This window comes from Quercus lobata, chromosome 5 (assembly GCF_001633185.2).
Source record: "Quercus lobata isolate SW786 chromosome 5, ValleyOak3.0 Primary Assembly, whole genome shotgun sequence".
Classification (NCBI taxonomy): Eukaryota; Viridiplantae; Streptophyta; class Magnoliopsida; order Fagales; family Fagaceae; genus Quercus; species Quercus lobata.
Window position 1 is genome coordinate 52,999,653 of NC_044908.1, and position 21,524 is coordinate 53,021,176.

Genomic DNA, 21,524 nt, shown 5'->3' on the forward strand with positions numbered 1-21,524 from the left:
TCATTCTTGAAAGGGTGGATGGACATTTAGGCAAAAAAAAAAAAAAAGGGTGGATGGACAGAACCTTTCTTTCAGACTTTAGCAACCTGCACCAAGAAGGTGTGATCACTAAAATTTTGTTTGTTCCTAGAATAGTGATCAATTTTGTCTTAGACCTTGCAGACAAAACTACTAGATATCCGGTTCACTGTATAAACTAAATATCTGGACTTTATGCTTTATTAGTATTAATATATGTTATCCTTATTTACCAAAAATAAATAAAAAACTTTACAGTTTTATTTATTTATTTTTTTTAGTGCTATATATCAACAAATTTCTATTAGATACTAGAAAATTCTCGTAAGACCACGTTTGTCCAATTTGTAGCTTGATCAAACGTAGGAGTAATACAATATAATGTGTCCCACCAAGTCAGCAAATGACACCAGCTCCAAACTTTTATATATTTTTGAAATGAAGAAATTTTGAGGTGAGCTGAATTCTCTTTTGTTCTCTCTTTTTCTGAACTTTAACTTTCAACTATTGGCCAAAATTCTAGAACAGCATATCCATGGAGTCAAAAACAGAAGTAATTCCTGGAAAATCTATAATAGTGCCTAGTGTCCAGGAGCTGACCAAGAAGCCCATCATCAACATCCCAGCTAGGTACGTTCGAGATGATCAGGACCCTTTGATTGGCTCTTATGACCCATCACTTCCATCGGTGCCAGTTATTGATGTTGAGAGATTGGATGTTGAAGATTACATGAATTCTGAATTGGATAGACTCCACTCTGCTTGCAAAGACTGGGGATTCTTCCAGGTATATATGTATTGTTTGCACTATAGCCTTGTCCCAACGATTTTTCATGACTGAAATATGATTTTCATACATTAGCCAAATGAAGAAACTATTTCTTTGAAGGTAACATGACATCTTTATATTTTAAATTTTCTAAAAAAATTATGGTGTGAATACTCATAAAAGCCATATTAAACTGCTGTATAATAATCTAAGTTGCTTTGAACGTTGAAATGCCTCCTTTGCCGAGACACATGAACTCTGCAATTTAGATTGGGTGGGCTGCAATGTTTTTACTTTTATGTGAAGTTAGTTATTCACATCAAAGAAGGTAGTTGCAATATTTATAGTTGTAAATAGAAATGATCGGAATTTGAGAGAGAGAATAAAGCACCAGGAAGGATTAGATAGGATCCATACAACCCAGGATGAAATCCATTTTCAGTTTGTTAGGTTTTATGGTAATTCAATAGAGCACATGTGATGATTCTTACTGTACTCCTACCATTAGATATTATTTCCAGTGAAATGGAGACGAGACAATTCATTTCACAGCTAAGATTGTATTTTTTGAATCTAACCGTGTATAACTATTTAAAATTTTAAATGACGTGATATTAGATACACTTTTAAATTTGTAATATCTAGATACACTTTTAAATTTGTAATATTTAAGTAGAACCATGAAATGGAGAGAATCCTTTTCCTTAACCAACTAGTCCCCGCCTTTATTTGTATTTGCCAGTCCTTGAGTTGTTGATAGTTGTTCATGTTTTCAAATTTTACTGCCAGTCTCTTGCACTGTTGAGCATATATTTTTCGAACTTTTTTTGGTTTATTTATTTATTTATTTGTTTTATTTTTTTTATTTTTTCAATTTTGGTGATCTTCCCTGCCCCGTGCTTCCATTTTTGTAGTATTAAACTGAATTATTGGATTCTAAGGCCAGCACACAGACATATATTGAATCATTAGCAATCTAATTAGTTTAAGTGTAGGTTGTAAACCATGGAGTTAGTACTTCATTGCTGGAAGAAATCCGGACACAGAATGAGAGTTTTTTCAAGCTTCCATATGAAGAAAAGAAGAAGCTATGGCAGCAGCCAAACCATCAAGAGGGCTTTGGGCAGCTCTTTGTGGTGTCAGACGAGCAGAAGCTAGACTGGTCAGACATGTTCTTTATAACTACGCGACCGCATAATATAAGGAGGGTTGACTTATTTGACAAGCTTCCACCAAAGTTCAGGTCTCTTTCTACCTTCTTGGTTTGATTTTGGAAACACTGGTTTTAGGTATAACACACAATTTTAATTCAGCTTCAAATTTGTGATGCAGAGAGACCTTGGAAACGTACTCTATAGAAGTGAAGAAGCTGGCCATGACAATCTTAGGTTATATGGCTAAAGCTTTGAAGATGGAGGCTGAGGAAATGAGAGAGTTATTTAATGATGGAGTTCAGACAATGAGAATGAATTACTATCCTCCATGCCCTGAACCAGATAAGGCCATTGGGTTGACTCCTCATTCCGATGCTGATGCTCTAACAGTTGTTTTTCAGCTCAATGAAACTGAAGGCCTCCAGATCCGGAAGGAAGGAAATTGGGTTCCTGTTAAACCTCTTCCAAATGCTTTTGTAGTCAATATTGGTGATAGCATGGAGGTACTGGTATATTTTGATGTTGTTATAGTATAGCTTAACTTCATTAGTCCAAGACTGCTTCACTAATCCCTGAAACGAAACCTATAAGATTAGGCCACATATGAGTTATCAAAATAGCATTGTTGAAGCAAACGAATTTGACAAATGGCCTTCTTTTTTGCTGTTTTTCAGCTGTAGAAGCCAAAGAATGTGTATTATGATATTACTTGGGTCAATTGGAATATTCAGGAAGTTTGGAACTTTTCCAGAGTAAAGTTAGATTAATATAGCCCGTTTTCATGCATTCACTACCATTCCACTCATTTATTGGAAAACAACGCTATAGAAAACTACATCTGCAACGCAATGTCTTGGATCAAACTAATGGTCCGTTTGGATTGAGAGAGAGGGAGTTAAAGTAGAGTAGAGTACAGTAGATTTAGCCCAAAATTAGTTTATTTTTAGCCAACCCTACTCTACTCCCCCTCCTTCTCCCCTCCATCCAAACAGGCTATAAGTGGGTTAGGAGGATGTTTATCCCATCAATATGAATCACTTTGTTATCTATTCTTGCATATTGTGTGGTTTCTTCTAGGTCATGGAATCAGTTGTACTCGGCAAGAGCACCGCCAGACTCCTATTTTGGAAGATATGACTAAAGAAACTTTACTTATGACTTTCATCAATTAACTCAAACATTGTCCCGAATTGAGTCAAGTTGGGAATATTGTTTGTTTTATGTTATAGTTTACATTTCTATTCCCAATGGGACCTTACTCATCCACTAAAATATCAGTTTTTTTCATCAGAAATGAAGTTAACGTTGGTATTATATTTTCTTGTTTATCCTGCAGATTGTGAGCAATGGCATATATCGAAGCATTGAGCATAGAGCAACAGTAAATTCTACAAATGAGAGGCTCTCAATTGCTACATTTCACAGTTCCAATCTAGACTCGGAACTGGGTCCTGCTCCTAGCCTTATTGGCCCTGACAACCCAGCAAATTTTCGAAGAGTTTCTATGGAGAAGTACTTCAAGGACCTTTTTGCTCGAAAACTAGATGGCAAGTCATATCTTCACTTCATGAGAACAGAAAATGGGGAGGGCAACACCTGCTGAATGTATCGCCAAATTATGCAGTAGTTGAGTAGCAAAATGGTGAAACTAAAATAAAATGCAGAAATTTCTGTAATATATTCGTTAACTACGATCCTATTTGAAAGACTAGCAAATAAGGGGCATTAGAGTTACAACTTGCAAGGACTTCCCTCTTCTTGATGGTTTAATAGTTTTTGCTATTTGTGAAAGGAACAAAGTTGAGTTATAAAACTAGTTGATGATGCCGAAAAAGTCACTAGTGAGCCACACGATACTTGCACACTCAAAATAGCACCTGCACAACACAAAAGAGAAGACCTTGCAGAGAGCACCGGTGTGGTGCCAGTCAAATACCCTCCGAAGGTCAAGTTAGAACTTCTCACTACTCTAGAGTGGTAGAGAGAGGTAAATTATGCGTACCTTGGTTAGTGAGGGTATTGGAGCTTTTATAGTAGTAGAGGGTTAACATCTCTTCCTTGGCGTAGAAGTCTTTTTGAACGTATTTGGCGGGATCCTTTCCTTATAGGAATCCTTTGAGTAGCGTCAAACGTGGAGGGTAAGACATTTCCTTATATATGCAATTGTGGGTAGCAAGTAAACATGTATTAGGGTCGTTAGCTTTATCCTACTTCCTTCAGCCTTACTGTTGTCAGTTTATTAATGGCGTCAGCCTTTAGGTGCGCATTGCGGACTCTTCACATTGTCCCTATTAGAGCTTTGTTTGTTAGCAGCTACTAAAGCAAGCTGACAGTTTTACCCGTAACCGTCAGCTTGTGCCCGATGGCTTTATCTAAAACTATCAGCTTATGCCTTATATGAGTAAGCACTCTTTTTTTATCCTTATAAGTTGCCCCCTACTCCATATCCTCGTCGTTTTAGACTGATGGGTTATGGAGTTAAGTTTTTATTGGCTAATTATCTTTTGGTCCAGGAGAGCGGGAAAATCATTTGTGGGCAATTCCTCGAGCCGCCAGTCATTTAATGCTTCGGACATGTGGTGCGCTCTCGTTGGCTTCGTTTCTGGACGAGGGTGTTGCTTCATCTCCCGCGCATTTTTCCTCCTATATATAATGCACATCCTTCCCCTCATCCTCCTATTTCAACCTTGCTGACATTTCGAAAGAGAGAGCTCATCACCTTTGCTTCTGTTAGCTTTGTTGATTCGTTAGTTGTTGCTAACGCCATCACTCTTAAGGCTGCCCCTTCCTCCAAGGCTCTTTCAGTTGTAAGTTCTTTTTCTTTCTTTCTTCGTATTTTTGCTCTAGTTGAACAATTTTTTAGTGAGGACGTCAATTTAGGTAATTAGAATGGATTTATCACTTGTAGGTAGTCAGATGTCAAGTGACACGTCGAGTGAATAGTCATCAGTCTGCGATAAAGCGGGCTACGATGAAGTTTTCGGTTCAGGTTAAGAGTCCGATGGCTTTTCTGGGTCTTCAAAAAGAGAAATGTCAGCCCAGTCTCCAGGCGATGATGTAGAAGGTGACGTTGAGGGAGTTGAGGAGAAAGTAGTAGGTGAGGATGAAGGGGAGGGAAAGAGTGACGGAGATGAGGACGAGGATGAAGGTGATGAGGAATCCTATGAAGAGGCTTCAGTAAGTCCAAGAGGAAACCGTCCCTTCATCCTTCCTGAGGATTGGGCCGTCAACAAATTTTTGCCTAAAATGAGTGACAGGGTTTTCAAAGAATTACGTACTCGCTTCCAAATCCCAGATCACATCTCAATCCGTCTCCCTAGGAAAAAGGAAAAGTGCTATACAGGGAGGACCGCAGACGTCGGCATGTATGATGCCGTGCTTGTTGCTGGATTAAGGCTACCATTGACGGCTTTGCACCGTCAGCTAGTTGACTTCATGGGGCTATCCGTTAGCCAAATTGCCCCTAATGCTTGGAGGATTTTTATTGGAGTGGAGGTTTTGTGGGGTCGTCTAAGCGGTGGGAACCGTCAGCTTTCCTTAGATGAGTTTTTCTATTGCTACAAACCCCGTTAGATCGTTTCATCCAAAGGAACTTATCATTTTTCCGTCAGGGAGAATAATTTAAGGCTTGTATCTGACATGCCAGATTCCAACAAGAGTTGGAAAAGTAGATACTTTTTCCTTGAGGGGTATGATTAGGTATGCCGCCCAGAAGAGTGGGTTACCATGCCTCGTGGTTTTGATAATACCTGGGCACTAGTTAAAGCCTCAGGTTTTGACACTGACAGCTTTTGTTTTACCGTCAGCTTTTAGCCTTTTATTACTCCATTTAGTGTTTTAATGTCGTCGTTTTGTCTCTTTTTTTTAGCCTGCACCTGTCCACTTATAACTGCCGAGTAGGAGGCGTTCATCTGTCGCGTTCTTGAAATCCTATTGGAGTAACGAAAGTGTAGGGACTTAATTACCCTTGACACTATTCACTTGTATTGCGGGGGTCCAGAGCCGACTGCTGAAGCTCGCAGGTTGGACAAATTTTCTCGTCGATGTGAGTAGACTCTTTATTGCCTCCGTCAATTTACTCATCTCGTCTGTTGTACTAGCATTAGTTATTTTGTGCAGAGATGGAATCTGCTAAATAAAGGGTGAGGGCTACCGTGGCCCACAAAAAGGAGGAGAAGAAGCCAAAGGAAACAGAAGGGGGACCCTCGTCAGCCCCCACGACTGTCTCTAAAGTCTCGAAAAGGAAGCCTGACGGGAAGGACGACCGTCCTTCTAAAAAGGCTACCGTCACTCCCGGGGATGTGTCTCCGAAGAGGAAGTCGCCCTTTAAGTCAAGCCATGGTGCGAGCAAGGGGGTAATGACTTCCTCTGATCTCGTCATCGAGGGCCTTCGTTGCCTTCTGACCCATAAGGACTATGCCGTCGAGAAAGTGAGGTCCTTCATAAAGCCGACGGATATAGGGCCTTGCAATCTGTTAAGGACGGAGGACTTAGGGGCGTCGGCTCTTTTCGAGCTTGCTAGGGTATGCTTGCTTCCTCAGGTTAAGTTGGTTTCGTCTCTTTTTGATTCATCTGACTGACGCCTGTATCTTTTTCAGGCCTTGGTGCGTGTTAAGGCTCTTCAGGATCGTTGTGTCGCTAAGGAGGGGGTCGTCAGCCGAGTTAGGAAGCATAATGCAAACTTGATGAATGAGCAGGGGCAATATAAGGATGTCGTCCGCACTCTAAATAATGAGCTGAAGGAGACAAAGGGGAAGTTGGAGGAGGCAGATTGTCAAAAGGAGGCACTGCAGCAAGAGGTGACGGCTTTGCGTGAAAAGGTGGAGACTTCTGGGACTGATGCTGTCCAAGAATTTAAGGCGTCGCAATCATTTATTGACTTTTGTGCTGACTATTATGGCACTGGGTTTGATGATTGCCTTAAACAAGTCGCGTCAGTTTTCCCAGAGCTGGACCTATCTGGGATTACGATGGATGATGAAGGTGACGGCTCCCCTAAGTCCAATCCTCCTCCCAAGGATGACGGCGTCGTCTTTCTAGCACAACCTGCTGCCAATCCTCCTCATACTCCTGCTTCCAACCCTCCAACGGTGTTTGTAGATGTTGAAAATCTTGAGTCTCAGAAAGATGATGGGAACATTACTGACGCTCCTGCTACTTGATTTTGCTTTATGTGTATTTCATTTATTTTTCAAACAATGTTTAAGTGCCTCTTTGGCTTTTGAGCTTTTATTTGTAGACAGTTTATCTTGTTATATGGCATGTTACTCCCGTCGTTTTCCACTTTTTAATTGTTGATGTGTTGTGTGTTGGATGAATTCGTCGGCCTACAATCCCGTCTGTTCTGGAAAACTCGTTAACTTTAAGGGTGGTCTTGTTTATTATAAAAATCCATCAACAAGGGCTTCGTGCAACTTATGTTCTTTTTGAGCTCGTCTATCTTATCCCTTGAGTTTGATAAGCTCGTCAGTTTCATGAGCTTTACCTCTAGGCATTTGATTGTGTTGCTAACCTTACGACCTCGTCCACTTTATAGACTTTTAAGGAACGCTATTTTTATAGGACCGTCAGCTTTATAGCTTCATCCATGTTAATGATCTTGTCATTTTTGTTAGCCCATCGGCTTTATAGCCTCGTCCATGTTATGGACTTAACGACCTTGTTATTTTTATAATCTCACCTATTTTAATGAGACCGTCGGCTTTATAGCTCTGTCCATGTTATGGACTTAATGACCATGTCATTTTTTGCAATCTCACCCATTTTAATGAGACCGTCGGCTTTATAGCTTCGTCCATGTTATGGACTTAATGACCTTGTCATTTTTTATAATCTCATCCATTTTAATGAGACCATTGGCTTTATAGCTTCGTCCATGTCATGGACTTAATGACCTTGTCATTTTTATAATCTCACCCATTTTAATGAGACCATCGGCTTTATAGCTCCGTCCATGTTATGGACTTAATGACCTTGTCATTTTTATAATCTCACCCATTTTAATGACCTCATTTTATAGTCTCATCCATTTGATGAGACCGTCGGCTTTTGTGAACTTCAAATTGTCCACTTTTGTGGACTCAGTCGTTCACTCTAGTCGTCCACTTTTGTGGACTTAGTTGTCCACTTTAGTCATCCACTTTTGTGAACTTAGTCGTCCACTTCTTGTGGACTGTAGATTTGTAAATAGAAATTTAAGCCATTTTTGAATAAAATCCTCTTATTGCCATGCATTCGTAAAAAAAAGTAATTCAAAAATCAAATCCTGCCCTTTGGGCTAAAAAGGAAAAAAGGTATTGTTGCAAAAACTAAATGATAAAACTGAGTATAACTAAAATTTGCTATGGTGAACTGTAAATAAAAAAAAAGGGTTAGTCTTCATGCCGCCATCTCTACTGGTAATACTTCCACAAGTGCTCGGTGTTCCCTAGATGCGGCAGCTTCTGTCCGTCTAACGTCTCTAGGTGGTAAGTGTCTTTCCTTTGCCATGACGTGATTTGGTAAGGTCCTTCCCAATTGGGGCCGAGCTTCCCTTGGGAAGGGTCTCTAGCAGTGCCCATGACTCTCTTGAGAACGAGATCTCCAACTTGGAAGTCTCTATGTTGGACCCGAGAGTTGTAATGCTTAGCCATGCGGTCCTGGTACCTTGCAAGCCTTTGTTCTGCCGTTGCCCTGACTTCGTCCACTAGGTCAAGCTGTAGTCGCATGGCCTCGTCGTTCTTGCTTTTGTCATGATTGTGTACCCTGTAGCTTGTGAGTCCAACTTTGGCCGGGATGACTGCTTCGCTCCCGTATGTTAGCCAGAACAGTGTCTCTCCTGTGGGCATCCTTGCTTTTGTCCTGTATGCCCATAGTATGCTTGGCAATTCTTCAGGTCATATACCCTTTGCCTCCTCGAGCCAAATCTTGATAATTTTGAGCAAGGATCGATTCGTGACTTTGACCTGCCCGTTAGCTTGAGGGTGGGCGGGGGAGGAGTAGTGGTTTCTTATCCCTAACTGTAAGCAAAAGTCCTGGAAGGAGTCGTTGTCGAATTGCTTCCCGTTATTCGAGACTAAAACTCTAGGGATGCCAAACCTGCATACGATGCATCTCCAGATGAAACTCCTCACGTTCTTCTCCATGATGGTGGCCAAGGCTTCAGCTTCCACCCACTTTGTAAAGTAGTCAATACCCACTACTAGGAACTTCAGCTGTCGTACTGCTTTAGGGAATGACCCCATAATATCTAATCCCCACTGAGCGAACAACCATGGGGCCATCATTGGGGTCAACTCTTTGGTTGGTTGTCTAACAATATTGCTGAACTTTTGGCATTTGTTGTAGGTTTTGACATAAGCCTCGGCGTCCTTCTGCATGGTGGGCCAATAGTAACCTGCTCGCACAAGCTTGTGTACTAATGACCTTGACCCCGAGTGGTTTCCACAAATTCCCTCGTGTATCTCCCTCATGACGTAGTCTACCTCTTCCGTACCTAAGCATCTCAGATACGGACGGGAGAAGCCTCTTTTGTACAAGACATCTTTTATCAAGACGAATCTTGCTGCCTGGACCTTCAGCTTTCTCACGGCCTCCTTCTCGTTTGGCAAGATGCCGTTCTTTAAGTATGAAACTAATGGTGTGGTCCAGTTACTTTCAGAGCCTATCTCCTGTATGTCGTCGGAATCTATTAGTGGAGAAAGCTGAACAAAAGAGAGTACATTACCGGGAGTGATATATGTTCTGCTGGAGCGACTTTGGCAAGACGGTCGGCTCGCTCATTTTCTTCTCTGGGGATTTGGATGATTTTGGCCTCTAGATCATCTACTCTTCTCTTTACTTGATCCAGGTATCTCTTCATCTTTTCGCCCTTACACTCACAGTCTCCATTCACTTGGTTAGTAACGACCTGAGAGTCGCAGTAAATGACCACGCTCGCGGCTTCTGCTGCTTTGGCGAGGTAAAGGCTTGCTACTAATGCTTCATATTCCGCTTCATTGTTGGTGGTGGGGAAGTCGAGGCGGACCATACATTCAACCATGTCTCCTTCGGGCGACAATAGTATGACGTCGGCCCTCCCGACCTACCTGTTGGACGACCCGTCTGTATGTATGCTCCACTAAGGGGATTCCCCTGCCCCTTGTCTTCGTCGTGGGTGAATTCTGCTATGAAGTTCGCGACAATCTGTCCTTTGATGGCAGTCTGCGGGCGGTACTGGATGTCAAACTCGCTCAATTCTATGGCCCATAACGCCAATCGACCTGCAGCTTCAGGGTTACTCATCGCCCGCCGTAGGGTCTTGTCGGTTGGGACAATCACCGTATGGGCTTGAAAGTATGGCTTGCGTTTGCAAGCTGCTGTAACTAATGCAAAGACGAGTTTCTCCATAGGTGGGTATCTTTCTTCGGCATCGCGAAGCACCCAGCTGGCATAATACACGGGCTTTTACACTCTTTCTTCTTCTCTGACCAAGGCAGCGCTGACGGCTGCAGGGGAGACAGCTAGATAGAGGAAAAGTTCTTTTCTTGGCTGCGATGGACTTAGCAGCGGCGGGGAAGAGAGATAGCTTTTAACTCTTCGAATGCCTGCTGACATTCGACAATCCACTTGAATGATCTCTTTAGTGTGTGGAAGAAAGGCAAACACTTGTCTCTTGCCCTCAACACAAACCTATTTAGTGCTGCTATTTTTCCATTGAGGCTTTGTACTTCCTTCACATTTCTTGGGGGTGCCATCTCCATTATGGCCCAGATCTTGTCCGGGTTGGCCTCGATGCTCCTTTGAGATACAATGAATCCTAGGAATTTTCCCGCCGTCACTCCGAAGACGCACTTTCCTGGATTGAGCTTCATGTTGTAAGAATGAAGGGTGTCGAATGTTTCCTTGAGGTCCTCCAAGTGATCTTCCTCCCTTCGGCTTTTTACCAGCATGTCGTCAACGTAGACTTGGACATTTCTCCCAATTTGCTGTGCAAACATTTTGTTCATAAGCCTCTGGTATGTCGCGCCCGCATTTTTCAGGCCAAATAACATCACTTTATAACAGAAGAGGCCTTGGCTGGTTACGAACGAAGTTTTCTCCTGATCAGCTTCGTGCATTCAGATTTGGTTGTAACTCGAGAAAGCGTCCATAAATCTTAACAGCTGGTGCCAAGTCATAGAGTCTACTAGAACGTCAACCCTCGGGAGGGGATAGCTGTCTTTGGGGCATGCTTTGTTAAGGTCGGTGAAGTCCATGCACATCCGCCACTTCCAGCTAGCTTTCTTAACCATCACTACGTTTACCAACCAATCGGGGTAGTAAACCTCCCTAATCAAATTTGCCTCCTGTAGTTTGCGGACCTCTTCCGCAAAATTTGCCTCCTGTAGTTTGCGGACCTCTTTCGTTATGGCTTGATCTCACTCCGGGGCGAACACCCTCTTCTTCTGTCAAATGGGTGGGAAGGAGGGCGACACATTCAGCCTATGTACCATGACTGAAGGGTCTATCCCTGACATGTCTTCGTGGCTCCAAGCGAATACATCTCGATTACTTCTGAGAAAGGTTGTGAGTGCTTGACAGAGCGTGGGATTAGTGAGGGTTCCAATTTTGGTTGTTCGGTCGAGCTTGGAGTCGTCAAGAAGTATTTCTTCAAGCTTCTCTACGGGTTTCGTCGCCATGTGGTGTTCTTCTATGTTCATGGCTTGGAGGTGGTCATCCATCTCCATCATGGCTACGTAGCATTCACGTGAAGCCACCTGATTTCCGCGTAGCTCTCCCACTCCATACTCGGTAGGAAACTTAATCATTAGGTGGTAGGTTAAGGTTACAGCCTTCCACGAGTTGAGGGTGGGTTATCCGATGATAGCATTGTAGGCGGACGAGCAATCAACCACTAGGAATGTTACGTCCTTGGTGATCTGCTGAGGGTAGTCACCCACCATGACAGATAATGTGACCGTGGCCAAGGGGAACACCTGTGTTCCTCTAAAGCCAATGAGAGGGGCGTTTGTCAAAATCAATCGTTCTCTGTGAAAAAAATCCCCAATTGTTGGAATGCGGGGTAGTATAGGATATCCACCAAGCTGCCATTGCCAACCAGCATCCGGTGTATGTTGTAGTCCCCTACTTGAATGCCGACGACAAGCGCGTCGTCATGCTGGTGGTGAAGCCGTCACGCATCTTCTTCCGAGAACCCAATGACGGGGCCTTCTATTCGCGCTATCTTTGGCACGGTGCCCGTCAGCTAGACGCTCTGGACCATCCTGAGGTAAGTCTTGCGGGCCTTTTTTGATGACCCAGTAGTTGCCGTTCCCCCTATGATCATCCTAATGTCTCCTATGGGGGGTTTAGGGCGCTCATTATCTCGTTGGCAGGGCTGCTCTAGAGAAGGTGGATCTGTCCTCTCCTTTCTGACGAACTTTTGCAATTTTCCTTGCTTGATAAGGGTCTCGATTTGCTGCTTTAGGTCGTAACAATCGGTTGTGTCATGACCGTGGTCACGGTGGAAGCAGCAATATTTGTCCCTTGATCGCTTGTTAGGGTTTCCCTTCAGCTTTCCAGGATAGGTTAGGGCCTCCTCGTCCTTGATTTGCATTAGGACTTGGTCTATTGGGGCAATTAACAGGGTGAAGGTTGTGAATCTTCCTCCCGGGGGCCTAGAGCGCCTTTCATCCCTTTGGTATCCCGTTCTTGCCTTCTTTCGCCCTTGGTCTTGCTACGTGTCTTCCTGCCTCTCCCTTTTCCTGGGCTTTTCCTCTTAAGCCAGCAGCACGTCTTCAGCATTCATGTACTTGGTGGCCCTATAAAGTACTTCTGACATGGTCTTCGGGTTGTTCTTGTATAGGGAGAAAAAAAACTTTCCCTTTCGCAACCCATTTGTGAATGCCGCTACAAGTATCTTGTCGTCAGTTTCGTCGATCGAGAGTGCTTCCTTATTGAAGTGGGATATGTAGGATCTTAGCGTCTCGTCCTCTCGCTGCCTGATACTCATCAAGCAAGCTGTAGACTTTTTATACCTATGTCCCTCAATGAAGTGTGCGGTAAACTGAGCGCTTAGCTCCTTGAAAGTGCTGATGGAGCCGGGTGTCAGCCGGCTGAACCAAATTCTTGCTGCACCCTTCAGCGTTGTAGGGAAGACCCTACACATGATTTCATCTACTACTCCTTGAAGGTGCATCAAGGTCTTAAAGGTCTCTAGGTGATCTAGAGTGTCCTTGACTCTGTCGTAACTATCTATTTGTGGCATGCGAAACTTATGTGGTAGGGGGAAGGAATTGACGGAGGTGGTGAACGGTGAGTCAGTTCGGTTAACGAGATCGTCAAGATCGCTGGACACCCGTCCCTTGAGGGCGTTCATCATGACTTCCATCTGTTCTTTATCGCCTGTATCTCTGCGGCAATAGGCGGCGGAGTCACATCCGTGAGGGATGGGAGGCTTACATTTTGTCGCTCTGGTCTACTCAGAGCGTTACTACCCTTCGGTCCCTCTCGGCCTCATCGTTTGGCATTGGTACCCTCTTGGTCCTCTTCCTGAGCATCATGTCCTGCCTTCCGGTGTAGTTGTTCTTCCAAAATCTGGTTTTGCTTGGTGAGGCGTTCCACGACCACAGTTAGAGTCTACATTTGTCTTTCGAGAGTAGATGGTCGCGGCTCGTCTTCTTGAACGTTGTTGGTGGTCGCCATTGATTGAGTAAGTACCATGCAACTTTTTGTCCGGAAAGCGTTTGCTATGACTTACAAATTCACTACAAAGTGACGGTCCCCACAGACGGTATCAGCTAATGATACCGAAAAAGTCACCAGTGAGCCACACAATACTTGCACACTCAAAATAGCACCTGCACAACACAAAAGATAAGACCTTGCAAAGAGCACCGGTGTGGTCTCGGCCAAATACTCTCCGAAAGTCAAGTTAGAACTTCTCATCACTCTAGAGTACTAGAGAGGGGTAAATTATGCGTACCTTGGCTAGTGAGGGTATTGGGGCTTTTATAGTAGTAGATGGTTAACATCTCTTCCTTGGCGTAGAAGTCTTTTCCTTATAGGAGTCTTCTTGGGCGTATTTGGCGGGATCCTTTCCTTATAGGAATCCTTTGAGTAGCGTCAAACGTGAAGGGCAAGACATTTCCTTATATATGCAATTGTGGACAGCAAGTAAACCTGCATTAGTGTCGTCAGCTTTATCCTACTTCCTTCAGCCTTACTGTCGTCAGTTTATTGATGGCGTTAGCCTTTAGGTGCGCCTTGCGGACTCTTCACATTGTCCCTATTAGAGCTTTGTTTGTTAGCAACTACCAAAGCAAGCTGATGGTTTTACCCGTAACCGTCAGCTTGTGCTCGGTGGCTTTATCTAAAATTGTCAGCTTATGCCTTATATGAGTAAGCACTCTTTTTTTATCCTTATCACTAGTTATAGCATAAAACTATAACTTTATTCAATAAAATAAACATTACTACATATTTTGAAAATCTAATTATTGAATTGCATGTTTATTATGCTCTTTACACATCAAATTTTATGTCAATCGGATATTATTTATTATATAATCTATAAGTTTATATTTTATGCATAAGTTTAAATTATAAAAACTTGCAATTTAAATAATTTATTAATGACATAGCTATTGATCTTTAATTTTCTAGAAATTTTGCAAGCATGAAAGATATAAGAAGAAGATGTAATCTTATGGTAAATTTGTCAAAATTCACCTCCCATTAAAAGATATTGAGTAAGGTTGTAGTCTAAAGTTACAACCAATTTTGTACCTAAACTTTGTACTTGTGATATTACGTCTAAAAAATATTGAATGAGTCGGCTAATTTAAGCAAAGAGTCAAGCAGTGACATGGTGAGATGCAAGAATTTAGTCCTCAATATTGCTCTCTGAAAAAATATCCCACCCAAGATGCCATGGGTTATCTTGCCTACGTGATTGATATTGAGGTTAGTGAGCAGAAGTTAGAAGACATCCTAGTAGTAAGAGAATTTCCAGATGTTTTTCCTAAGGAATTGCCAGGGTTACCACCAGATAGAGAGGTTGAGTTCTCTATTGATATTTTACCTGGTACTAGCCCTGTTTCCAAGGCTCCTTATAGGATGGCCCCAACAAAATTAAAAGAATTGATGGTGCAGTTGCAAGAGTTACTAGACAAGGGTTTTTTTTTAGACCTAGTGTATCCCCCTAGGGTGCACTAGTTCTCTTTGTTTAAAAAAAAAAAAAAAAAAGACGGAAGTTTAAGGCTATGCATTGATTACAGGGGGTTGAATAAAGTGACAGTGCCAAACAAGTATCCTCTTCCCCATATTGATGATTTGTTTGATTAGTTGCAAGGAGCAGTGAAATTCTCTAAGATTGACTTAAGTTCTGGGTACCATTAATTGAAAGTCAAGAAGGATGATGTGCCAAAGACGACATTTTGAACTCGTTATGATCACTATGAGTTCCTGGTGATGCCGTTTGGGTTAACGAATGCTCATGCAGTTTTCATGAACTTGATGAATAGGGTGTTTCAATCCTATCTTGATCAATTTGTAGTGGTGTTCATTGATGATATCTTGATTTACTCTAAGAGCAAGATGGAGCATGAAAAGCATTTAAGGATTGTGCTTCAAACGTTAAGAGACCATAAATTGTATGCCAAGTTGAAGAAGTGTGAACTTTGGCTTGCACAAGTTTCCTTCCTTGGGCACGTGATATCCAAGGATGGCATCTCAATGGACCCAAATAAAGTTGAAGCTGTAGTGAATTGGGAAAGACTGAAGAATGTTATTGAGATCCATAGTTTCTTAGGTTTGGCAGGTTATTGTTGAAGATTCATTGAGGGCTTCTCTAAGATTGCATTGCCATTGACCAAATTAACTAGAAAAAGGGGCTACCCTTGAGTGGGCAAATGAATACGAGCGTAGCTTCCAGGAGTTGAAGGATAAACTAGTTACAGCTCTAGTGCTTACATTACCTATAAGCTCTGAGGGATTCGTGATATATAGTGATGCCTCTCATAAGGGCTTAGGGTGTGTTTTGATGCATAATGGAAAGGTTATAGCTTATGTTTCGAGACAGTTGAAACCTTATGAAAGAAACTACCCAACCCATGATCTAGAGTTAGCAACCGTAGTCTTTGCTTTGAAAATATGGAGGCACCTTCTATATGGTGAATCTTGCAAGATTTATTGATCATAAGAGCCTCAAATACCTGTTTACATAGAAAGAGTTGAACCTCAGACAACAAAGGTGGTTAGAGTTGGTTACTGATTATGATTGCTCTATCGAGTACCATCCTAGTAAAGCCAATGTAGTGGTCGATGCCTTAAGTAGAAAGTCTTCTGGGAAGATGGCTTGTATGCTAACCACTCAGAAGCATATCCTTAATGATTTACAAAAAATGGGGATCGAGTTTAGAATTAGAGGTTTGGGTGGTAGTTGTGCCTATCTTTCAATGAGAACTATACTGTTATATGAGATTATTGCTTTACAGTATGAAGACCCGCAATTGTGCAAGTTGTGGGATAGAGTGAAGAATAGAACAGTTCCTAGTTTCCATATTGATGAGAAGGGTATTCTAAAGCATGGCACTAGATTGTGTGTACTAGCAATTGGAGAGTTAAAGAGGCAGATTATGGAGGAAGCTCATAATACTCCTTATACAGTGCATCTTGGTAGTACAAAGATATATTTGGACTTGAAAACTAATTTCTGGTGGAGTGGCATGAAGGCCGACATTACTAAGTATGTATCACAGTGCTTAGTATTTTAGCAAGTAAAGGCTAAGCATCAAAGTCCTGTAGGATAATTATAGCCTCTCCCTATTCTAGAATGGAAGTGGGAACACATCACCATGGATTTTGTTGTGGGATTGCCTAAGACCCTTCGAAGCCATAATGCAATATGGGTGATAGTCGATAGATTGACAAAGTCAGCTCACTTTCTTCCTATTAGGATGAATTATTCTCTCAGTAAGCTGACCCAATTGTACATACAAGAGATTGTGAGATTGCATGGAGCTCCTATGTCTATTGTTTCAGATAGAGATCCCCGCTTCACTGCGCACTTTTTGCAAAGCCTGTAAGCGGCCATAGGGACTAAATTGAGCTTTAGTACATTATCACACCCTCAAAAAAATGGGCAATCTGAACATACCATTCAAACATTAGAAGATATGCTGAGGGCTTATATCTTGGATCTAGGAGGCAAATGGGATGATCATTTATCGCTTATTGAGTTTGCCTACAACAATAGCTATCATGCCATTATTAAGATGGCTCCTTATAAATCACTATATGGTTGAAGGTGTAGATCACCAATATGTTGGGATGAGGTTAGAGAAGAAAACTATTAGGTCCTGAGATTGTACAAATCACAGTTGATAAGATCCGGTTGATACGAGATCGGTTGAAAACTGCTTAAAGTAGACAAAAGACCTATGTAGATAGTCATCGTAGGGAAGTGGAGTTCAGTGTAGGAGACCATGTATTCCTTAAGGTTTCTTCTATGAAAGGTGTAATGAGTTTTGGGAAGAAGAACAAGTTGAACCCTAGATTCATTGAACCTGTTGAGATCCTAGAAAGGATTGGGCCAATTGCTTACCGACTAGCATTACCTCCATCATTATCTAAGGTACATGATGTATTCCATGTTTCTAGGTTGAAGAAGTTTGTTCCAAACCTTACACATGTCTTGGAGTATATTCCTCATCAGATTCAAGAGGACTTATCATATAAAGAAGTTTTGGTCAAGATATTAGATCAGAAAGAACAAATCCTACGCAACCATTCCATTGGTTAAGGTGTTGTGAAGGAGTCAGTCCATAGAGGAAGCTACATGGGAAACTAAAGAAAATATGAGACAAAAGTATTCACATCTATTTGATGGAGGTATGTTCTTAATTTTTGAGGACGAAAATTTTATAAGGAGGGGAGGATGTGGTGCCTCGCACCAATTAGGATATTAAATTAATTTAACACGAGTGATATATGCTTAGTAACTATTTAATCCTAAGTTAGTTTAAAAGTCAAGTTACAAGACAAAATGCTTAATTAATGGTATGGTATATAAGTTACTATAATGTAATACCTATATTATATATATTTATATGTACGTGGTAACATAGTAAAAAACCTTAATATAGGTATGGTAATTAGGTGTGACGCTTGATATATATATTATAACATGGTTAAGGTTGTAAATAGGTAGTCAAGAGGAGGATATAGTGGTAATTTCACCTATACATGCAACCAATTGAAATTCGACACATGCTATCCTCTTAAACCCAAAGACCAACACTTGGACCAATTTTGTTAGGACACTTGCCCTTCTTGCCATGCATGTGAGACTTATGGCAATGCCATTAATAACCACCTAACCCCACCCCACTAATCTCCTAGCCGGTCAAACAAACCAGAATTTTCACTTCATTTTGCTCTCATTCCTCTTAAGGAAGAACTAGAAACACAAGCTCTCAAGCTTTCTACCTCTCATACTTCAGTTCCAGCAATATCAAAGGGGAAATTCCTCTATTTTCCTTAATTACTCGCCAAAACATTTGCAAAGCAAGGTGATTTAGCTCAAGCCCTTCCAAGAATTTAAGTTTTAGCAAGAAAATGGTAGGATTATTGGCTTCTAACCTTAAAATTCTTAGGGTTCACAATAGATTTTCAGTTATGTATTTTCTTTAATTAGGGCTAGAATTGATGTGCTTTGTTTAAGTTATATGTGCAAAGATTAATTTGATTTGTAAGGATGGACCTTGTGTGGATTTCATACTGATCATAACAATGGTAGGTTTCTTTCCTTGGTATTGCATGACACATATTGCTTGAGTTGATAATGTTAGGATTGTACATAAGGCCGTGGCATGGTATATGAATAATTTATATTGCATTTGTACATGAGAATAGGAACCATTATGGCTATATGCCCTTAGTTACCGAATTCACTTGTATTCACCTTCTAATTTGAGAGAGTTTTCCTTTAGGATATATGAAATTGGTAGTTTAATTTCCTATGTTGAACATGAAAGTTGCCAATGAGCTTTGTATACATGAGTCAATATATGAGTATGCTTAAAGTATCTAAATTAAGTTGGTAAAGTTTTAAAATTCTGTTTTTCTTAATAGTCATGTGCAAATGTAATTGTTATGGAAGTAGATGTATAATTGATTGTAGTGCACTTTGGATGTTCTATATGCAATTGGGATGCTTAGAACATATTGTGTGGAGTTTAGTAAGGGCTTAGAATAGCTAGTTAACTTGGAGTTAAATCAAAAGCTAAGGCCTTTAATTTAAGTGTTAATTAGCTCTTATTATTTATTTCTAGGAGCAGGAGAGCATAGGGAAGGTTCATACACTGCTTGAGACTCTTGATACTTAGCTGCTAATCGAGCTAAAGGATATTCCATGAAAATTAATAGTCCATGTTTTCAGTATAGTATGTATATATATGTTTTATCAATGCTTTTACTAAACTCAGAATTGATACTCATTTACAAAAGAATATTATGCTCAGAAATAGACTTTTGAAGATTTCAGTTATGAAAGTGTTTAGAAACCAATTATGGATATGCTATGAACTTTAAGCCTAGTAAGGCAAGAGAGAGATTTAAAGATGAAGGCATGATTTATTTTAGAAACAAAGAAAAATGTTTTGAGTGTGATGGCCTTGAAGACTGACATCATAATGCCATGAGGGGACAATGATCCCTGAAGATTGCCAACTTTTGGCCTTGAGGGGTTCTATTCCCTGAAGACTGGAAACATTTTAGGCCACTAGGGGTTGTATTCCCTGAAGACATGGCAACCTAGGCCATGAGGGGATCGATGGGTCTCTAAAGACTGGCAAGTAGTAGTGCCATGAAAGGATCTTCAGATCTTTGAAGACTGGCAACCATTAGTGCCACGAGAGGATCTTCAGATCTTTGAAGACTAGCAACCCATTAGGTCATGAGAGGTCAAATTTTAGTGATAAAGTACAGTTACATGTTCCATATAGTTTTGCTATATTATGCAATAGAATGAGTATGCTTTTATTTAAAACATATTAGGGAACATTTTATGTTTATATATAATGGAATCATGCCATATATTCAGATTTAAGAAGTAAATTGTGCCTTGTAGTTTATCAGATACTATGTTCACCAATATAATATTTATATTTTCAGAAAGCTCATGAAATCATTTTAGCATTAATTGTTTATAAGCAAGTCATATCCACATGGAATTATTTTGTTTATCATGCATCCATGCATGTATACTTTTTGAATCTTCATGTTATACATACCTCCCTTACCTGAGCAAATTGATTGCTCAGTTTTGCAAGAAGTTCTTTAGTGCAGCCCCAAGAGCCTCAGCATGGAGAAGCAGTGTTTTTGTACATATAGCCAATTTTGTATAGTCTTCCTGCTATTTTGTGTGTGTGTGTGTGTGTGTATATATATAGCAGAAGTGATGTATATGTATAAATACTATTCCGCTATATTAGGATGATTTTGTCCATGTGATATTATGGTTTTGTATAAACAGGTTAAAGATGCTCTGATTATAATCACTTCTTGTAGACGGACAAGCTTATCGATCTGTATATTTTTGAGTTGATAAGGAGTATGTTTTATAATGTTATAAAAATTTCCAAGCAAGAATCAATAAAGCAACGAAGTATAATTTGTTGACCTATTAGATCTACTAAGATTATAGAAATAATAATAATAATGAAATTAAATTATACTCCTTGTAGTTGTCAAATAAAAAGATATTGGAAGAGATTGATGACTTTCTCTACAAACTAGTTTGGAAAAAAACCTTGTTCTCAAGGAAAGGAAAAGCCACTCCTTCCCAAGTTCAAAGGATCTAATCCACTTGTTAAAGAAAAAAGAAAAAACCTTGATTTTCTTAATAAATGAGAAGACGTTAGGCCACTAAGCAACAAGACTCTTGGCTAGACTACTAGAGTCATACCTCTAAAATAAAAAATAAAAAACAAAAATGAATATGCCTTCTTTTTAAATTTTTTTAATTTAAAAAAAAAAAATCTTCTTTAATTAAACACGACCCTCTTTTTGAGTTGCATTTTGATTCCAATAATATATTTTTCACTTTTAACATCAATTTGTATTCTCAATTTACTGTTAAGTACTCAATTGATATTTCAAAATATTTTTCTATGAATTATTTATAATTATATTTTGATTTTTATCTATATCAGTTTTGAATTATATATATATATATATATAGTTATTTGAGATTATAAAGAATCATGAAGATAAAGATTATATGGCCCTTAATTGAATCCTAAATGAACTTGTATAAAGGTAGATTTTTTGAATGTTCTTATACATTATTGCTTAGGAATAAAATTGTTCTTATTAACATATCAATTACAGTTTATATTTTGTATAATAATTATATTTATTTTTAATTATAATTTTTTTGTTATTTATTTTAGTGAAATATCTTTAAATTAATTTTTCTCGTAACACTATTTTTTTAATCTTATCCTTTAAACTAAAATTTGAACCCTACGATTGTATTTTATACACGCATGAAGGTACGTAAAGTTGCAACGACTAGAATCTTTTGAAAGAGTATCTTATACGCTTTGAGCAACTGCATGGAGGTGCTCCATAAAGTCATT

At 40.2% G+C, this 21,524-nt stretch overlaps 2 protein-coding genes across 2 annotated transcripts; both read left to right on the top strand.

The window, feature by feature from the left end:
• Positions 1-344: 344 nt before the first annotated feature.
• Positions 345-3,678, top strand: LOC115993126 (protein SRG1-like). The gene is made up of 4 exons (XM_031117406.1): positions 345-805; positions 1,783-2,030; positions 2,120-2,444; positions 3,278-3,678. Exons 1-4 carry the CDS (start codon positions 554-556, stop codon positions 3,542-3,544), a joined length of 1,092 nt encoding a protein of 363 aa, XP_030973266.1. The 5' UTR covers positions 345-553; the 3' UTR covers positions 3,545-3,678.
• Positions 3,679-14,811: 11,133 nt separating this feature from the next.
• LOC115990677 lies at positions 14,812-17,683 on the top strand. Its single transcript, XM_031114484.1, has 5 exons — positions 14,812-15,055; positions 15,383-15,700; positions 15,765-16,012; positions 16,107-16,627; positions 17,542-17,683. The coding sequence occupies exons 1-5, from the start codon at positions 14,812-14,814 to the stop codon at positions 17,681-17,683; spliced, it is 1,473 nt and encodes a 490-aa protein (XP_030970344.1).
• Positions 17,684-21,524: the final 3,841 nt, after the last annotated feature.